At 59.8% G+C, this 6223-nt stretch overlaps 1 protein-coding gene across 4 annotated transcripts in view; it reads right to left on the reverse strand.

Annotated features, from left to right (window-relative positions):
• The window catches only part of NAGA (N-acetylgalactosaminidase, alpha-), a 13094-nt gene extending 6964 nt beyond the window's left edge, over window positions 1-6130 (reverse strand). For 2 of the 4 annotated variants that reach the window (XR_550616.1, XM_008574319.1), the window contains exons 1-6: window positions 5611-5691; window positions 5110-5178; window positions 4218-4353; window positions 3431-3602; window positions 680-857; window positions 233-327 (exon numbers count right to left, since the gene is read on the reverse strand). Coding sequence is in view for 3 of the 4 variants with exons in the window: in XM_008574319.1 (XP_008572541.1) it covers window positions 233-327; window positions 680-857; window positions 3431-3602; window positions 4218-4353; window positions 5110-5125 (597 nt within the window). In the remaining variant the exon portion in view is untranslated. Of the gene's footprint in view, window positions 1-232; window positions 328-679; window positions 858-1406; window positions 1569-2350; window positions 2446-2797; window positions 2976-3430; window positions 3603-4217; window positions 4354-5109; window positions 5179-5610; window positions 5692-6022 lie in introns of those variants that run through there. The other 2 variants (XM_008574337.1, XM_008574327.1) reach the window with 2 other exon arrangements.
• Window positions 6131-6223: the final 93 nt, after the last annotated feature.

The raw sequence follows: 6223 nt of genomic DNA on the forward strand, positions 1-6223 counted from the left end.
CAACCCTTCAGCCCACTGACAAGGGCCTCCTTCTCTAAGACCCGGGGCTGGCTGAGCACCTCTCCCCCTTTGGGGTACTTATGACACTCTCTCTGGACACATATAAATCATCCTGCAGGCAGCTGTGGTGAGAACAGCTCTAGCTTTGGGGGTGCCTCCCTGAGGCTTGGAGAGGGGGCAAGAAGGCCTGGGTGTGGGCAGCACTGTCACGCAGGTGCACAGAAGGGCTTACCCTTGGGGGGAGGCCCCCTTCATAGGCTGGCCAGCTGCAGGAGAAGGCAATGGGGCGGCCCGTGGCATTGAGGGCAGCAGACATCTTGGGGTACCCTGGAGAAAGCCCAAGCTTTGTTTCAGGACAAAGGAGGCACAAGAGACAGTCTGCGTCCTCAGCCCAAATCTTTTCCCACCAAATGTAAGGAAACTGATGTTCCAAAGAGGAGGTGCCTCCACTTGTACCCAGAGCCTCAGACACTTCCTGGGTGGGCCGTGGTGCCACCCCAACTCCAGGCAGCCTGGGAGCCATGATTCCCCCAGACCCTGGATGAGGGGAATTGGAACACACCACCCCTAGGGGCTATACCACACAGACAGACCAAGCTCAGCCAGGTGGGCAGTGGTGGGCCTCCCACAGCCACCCCTCTCTGACCACCTTTCGGCCCCAGCCAGCTGTGCTGCTCACCCTCCGCCCTCTCCTCAGGGGTGGAGAAGCAGCCGTCCAGCTTCAGCATGTCCACCTTCCACTCGGCGAAGGTTTGCGCATCCTGGACCACCTTGTCCAGTGTGGTGCCTGGGTAACCCATGCAGGTAAAATTGCCCATGTCTTCGTAGATGCCGAGCTTTAGGCCCAGGGAGTGAACCTGTAAGGGGTTGAGGACACAGTGGGCTCATGCCCGACCCTCAACGAGGCTCCTCACAGGCATGTTCAGTGGCTCCCACTGACCAAAGGTGGGGCCCAGCTTCGTGGCCTGGCCTCTGGTTGCTGCAGCCCACCCCTCCAACAAACACCTCCATGGGCTGATTCTTCCTGTAGGCCTTTGCTTCTGCCATGCCGCCTCAAATCCCATCTTTCTGGGATCAGCTCAAGAATTGCCTCCTCCAGGGAACCTTCCTGGAATCCCAGGACTTAATAAGATGCCCTTTCTGGCTCTCACCCACCACCACAGACCAAACGTAGGTGCTCATCTGTCTGTTTCCCCCATCAGTCTGGTAGNCCCTGAACATTCTCGTTCAAAAGATCGGGGGTGGAGCCCTGGAAACAGAATTGTAAACGAGCTTCCAAGGGAAGTCTAATGACAGTTCAGGACACATTTCAGAAATGCTAACCTAGATCCTGGCAGTGACCATCCAGGGAGGAAGAGAGCACAGGGCAGTGGGAAGCAGGGCCTAGGGCCCCTCCATGCTAGTACCACGTCTGGGTCGTTCCAGTGCCCAGGTCCGGCCACTTCCTGCAGTATGTCCTGGTGGGCCACATACCAATCCAGTATGGAGAGCACGCTCCACCAATAGTCCCGGATGTCGAAGTAGTTGCGCCAGAGGTTGCAGATATTTGCCAGCAGACTATAGTTCACCTGGGTGTTGGGGGAAGGCAGAGTCAGCACCAGAGTCACACCCTGTTGCTCAGAGGTCCCCACAGGGGCTGGGGAGGCTCAGCAGGAGACAGAGGGTGGGGAAAGGGCAAGAGAACAGGCCCCAGCTTGTTCGAGACAAGGAAGGCCTCTGACAGGGTGGCCCTGCTCTGGGACTGCCTGGGCCTCCCCTCCGTGCATGCTGGTGCCAGGAGCCTACCCTGCCCTCTCATGCCAGCTGGGGTCAAGCCCAGGGTGTGGGCCCAGCATGGTGTACCCACAACCCTCCCCACCGAACACGCAGTCCCCATGTTCTCTCACTGAGACTGTCACCATCTGCCAACCTACTCCCTCAGGTCTGTTGGTCTGAGCCCAACCTTTCTCGTGTCAAACGTGCCGAGGGGCCCTAGCGAGGTGCTCACAGGCTCGGCCCCACCTGCCTGGCCTCACAGCCTTCTCGATCTCCTAGCTCGCTCAGCACAACTCAGGCTTCTGACTGCTTGCTGGGCACTGCATGCTGGCACGTGTGGCTGTGGCTCTCCTGCCTTGGTGCCAACCCTTCAGCCCACTGACAAGGGCCTCCTTCTCTAAGACCCGGGGCTGGCTGAGCACCTGTCCCCCTTTGGGGTACTTATGACACTCTCTCTGGACACATATAAATCATCCTGTGGGCAGCTGTGGTGAGAACAGCTCTAGCTTTGGGGAGGCCTCCCTGAGGCTTGGACAGGGAGCAAGAAGGCCTGGGTGTGGGCAGCACTGTCACGCAGGTGCACAGAAGGGCTTACCCTGGGGGGGAGGCCCCCTTCAAAGGCTGGCCAGCTGCAGGAGAAGACAATGGGGCGGCCTGTGGCATTGAGGGCAGCAGACATCTTGGGGTAACCTGGAGTAAGCCCAAGCTTTGTTTCAGGACAAAGGAGGCACAAGAGACAGTCTGCGTCCTCAGCCCCAATCTTTTCCCACTAAATGTGAGGAAAGTGACGCTACAAAGAGGAGGTGCCTCCACTTGTACCCAGAACCTCAGACACTTCCTGGGTGGGCCATGGTGCCACCCCAACTCCAGGCAGCCTGGGAGCCATGATCACCCCAGACCCTGGATGAGGGGAATTGGGACACAGCACCCCTAGCGGCTATACCACACAGACAGTCCAAGCTCAGCCAGGTGGGCACTGGTGGGCCTCCCACAGCCACCCCTCTCTGACCACCTTTCGGCCCCAGCCAGCTGTGCTGCTCACCCTCCGCCCGGTGCTTGGGGGTGGAGAAGCAGCCGTCCAGCTTCAGCATGTCCACCTTCCACTCAGCAAAGGTTTGTGCATCCTGGACCACCTTGTCCAGTGTGGTGCCTGGGTAACCCCTGCAGGTGAACCTGCCCATGTCTTGGTAAATCCCCAGCTTCAGGCCCAGGGAGTGAACCTGTGGGTGATTGAAGACACAATGGGCTCATGCCCGACCCTCAATGAGGCTCCTCAAAGGCACGTTCAGTGGCTCCCACTGACCAAAGGAGGGGCCCAGCTTGCTGGCCTGACCTCTACCTGCTGCAGCCCACCCCACCCTCTAACACGCACCCCTCCCACAGGCTGTTTAATCCTGTAGGCCTTTGCTTCTGCCATGCCGCCTCGAATGCTATCTCTCTGGGACCAGCTCAAGAATTGCCTCCTCCAGGGAACCTTCCTGGAATCCCAGGGCTGAATAAGATGCCCTTTCTGGCTCTCACCCACCACCATAGACCAAACGTAGGTGCTCATCTGTCTGTCTCCCCATGAGTCTGGTAGTTCTCAAGCAGGAATTGTGTAAATGAGCCCTAAGCAGGGTAGCACCACAGCAGTGGCCGAGGCCTCAGGCTGGGGCAGGGTTGGGGTGGGGCTCACATAGTCAGCCAAGAAGGCAATGCCACGGGGGAAGCGCTCGGGATCAGGCACCAGGTGGCCTTTGTCATCACGTCCACCAATCCAGCAGTCATCGATGTTGACGTATGTGTAGCCTGCGTCCCGCCATCCATCCTGTGCCATCCGGTCAGCCATCTCCATGAAGAGCCGCTCACTAGTGAGGGGCAGGGGGACGGGACAGTTTAATGGCCCAGTCTGGCCCTCACCCACACCCCTTCCACAGCTCTGAGTGTGAATCGAGCTATAAAAACCACAACCATGCTGTCAGCTGAGGACTAAGCCAGGTAACAAGTATAAATGACCACCAAGGATTGTGTCATGAGCCATAAGCAAGGTGGGTGAAGTGAGTGGTCTGGGCCCCAGGCCGAGGGGCAGCACTGGGCCGGGGGAAACACGTGGGGTCTGGCCTGAGCCTGGCATTTTAACACCTGCCTCCCTTTGATTATCTCAGATCCTGGGTCAACCCCAAGGTCCCTGCTCCCACACGCCTGACAGTCCCCTTAGAGGCCCCAGACAGGTCACAAGGTTAGGTGTCAGATACTCCAAAAGTTACTTCTGGCTGCAGTCTCTCTGGGATAGGCAGTCCCCTTAGAGGCCCCAGACAGGTCACAAGGTTAGGTGTCAGATACTCCAAAAGTTACTCTGGCTGCAGTCTCTCTGGGATAGGGTGTTTTGTCCTTGCCCTCTTTTCTAGCTGACCCTCCACTCCCTGCCCCCACTCTGCAGGGCCCTGGGCACGGCTTCTCAGGTGGTTGTGGACCTTACTGACCTGATGCAGTTCTTTGGATCCACTTTACAGTTAGTGTTGCAGCGGAAGCGTTCCCAGGCCAGCCAGCCCATGGGTGGCGTCCGCAGGAGTCCGTTCTCCAGCACCAGCACCTGGGCCACCAGGGTTAGCAAGAGCACTGGGAGAGGGGGTGACTGTGAGTGGCTCCTGCAGCACTGGCCCTCATCCCACCCCATCCACATATTGCTCAGCCCTGCAGAGGCTGCCTGCCTACACATTAGGGGAACAGGGGCTTGGGGCAGAATCAGATCTTCCTGCAAGGCTGGCTCCTGCAGTGCATTAAGTGGGAGGATGGTGCCTGGGGCGACACTATGTATTTGAGGCCTGGCTCCCCACTTGCTGTTGACAAGGCAGAGCAGTGCTGGAATTAGCAGAATTAACACCTCAAATGACGTCCTTCCTGTACCCCTGACCAGTCCTCCCACCCCATACACAGAACATGACAGTACATTGTGGCCAGACTCCAGGTCTCCTGAGCCCCAGTCCAGGCCTCTTTGCTCTCCCCCACACACCCCCAAGAAGCCTCAGAAGGATTTAAAAGGTCATCCAGGTTAGACCTACACCCAGCCAGCCTACGTGAGCCCTTTCCCTCTTGGGCCTCAGTTCCCTTATTTGTAAGACAGAGTTTCTGCATCGACTTTATATAAGACAGGGCCTCTGAACGTGGGGGGAGAGGCAGTGAGAAAGGAAGAAGCCTCGTTGGAGGTGAACTGATTCCGAGGTGGGGAGCATCTCCTCCTCCTTTCCCGGCCCAGCTCCAAGAACACGAGAGAGGAACACGTCTCCCCACAAACCCACATCGGGGAAGAAGGCACAGACACCGAGGACCCTCACCCGTCCCCTCCCAGTCACCCCGGCCCGTCCGTGTAGGTACCTGTCTTCAGCAACATTGCTCTGGACTCAGCGTCTCGGGACCTGACCGGATCTGCTCTGCTTTTATCAGCTTTGGAAGCGAAGAAGAAACGTTAGAAAAGCACTGGAGTCACGACTGCCCGGACCGCCCTCAAACTTGGGCGTGGGTCCCACGCTGGGTCCCCAAGTCGCCCTCACTCCCCCCACCCCATCCATCACTTCCTGGAGCCTGCGTTCTTCCTCCAGAAACGCTAAGCGAAGTGTCTTGGACGTTCGGGGACGCCCTAGGGTGTGTCCTCACGCCCTCTGCAGTGCTGGGAGCCCCGAGCGCCTAAGGACCACCCTCCGCCACACAGACGCAGCGACCGGCGCTCGGACGCCCAGGAGGAAGGGAGGCGCAGGGCCGGGACTGGGCTCCGGACTCGCCCCAGGGTCCGGGCTCCCGCCCCCGGTCCCCAAGGACTGCAGCCCAGCCGCCCGACGCCGGGACCCTCCCCGCCCCGTCCCCGCCAGCCGCACTCACCCCGCCGACGCGCTCAGCCCCGAACCCCGCTTCTGCCTCCGGGGCGGCCGCTCGGGCGACCTGATCCGCCTCCCACGTCCCAGCGGGGGCGGGGCCTGGCGGCCACAAGCCTTCCCGGCGCAGCCTATCAGAAACCCCTAGCAACGCCGGGCCCCGCCCCCTACGAGCGCACGCTCCCGACGCCCCGCCCCTCCGGGCCTCCCTGAACCCCGCCCCTTTGACCTCCAGCCCTGCGCGTTCCCCATATTAGGGCCGGGGTGTCCCGAGTGGCCTGGCTCCCGCAAGGCTGGTCCCTTCCCTTCTGTCGGGGCCACGAGGTCGAGGGTGGCCCGCGGGAGACTGTGGGTGCTCAGTGAATAGCTTTGCAGTGAGCACCTGCTGAGGGCTGTGGGAAGACGAGGGGAGAGGGTACCTGAGGGACGGCCCGTTCAGAGGTGGCGGTCGCTGCAGGCCGGTTCGTTCAGTTGGTGAGAGCGTGGTGCCGAGAACAGCCAAGTCCCGGGCCCCATCCCTGTACCGGCCGGCTGCCAAAACAAAACAACAAACTGTGAAATATACTAAAAAGCATATATACTTCACAGGGCCTGGTTTTCCAAAGCCTTGCAGTTTCAAA

Source organism: Galeopterus variegatus, unplaced genomic scaffold (genome assembly GCF_000696425.1).
Source record: "Galeopterus variegatus unplaced genomic scaffold, G_variegatus-3.0.2 Scaffold55, whole genome shotgun sequence".
Taxonomy (NCBI): Eukaryota; Metazoa; Chordata; class Mammalia; order Dermoptera; family Cynocephalidae; genus Galeopterus; species Galeopterus variegatus.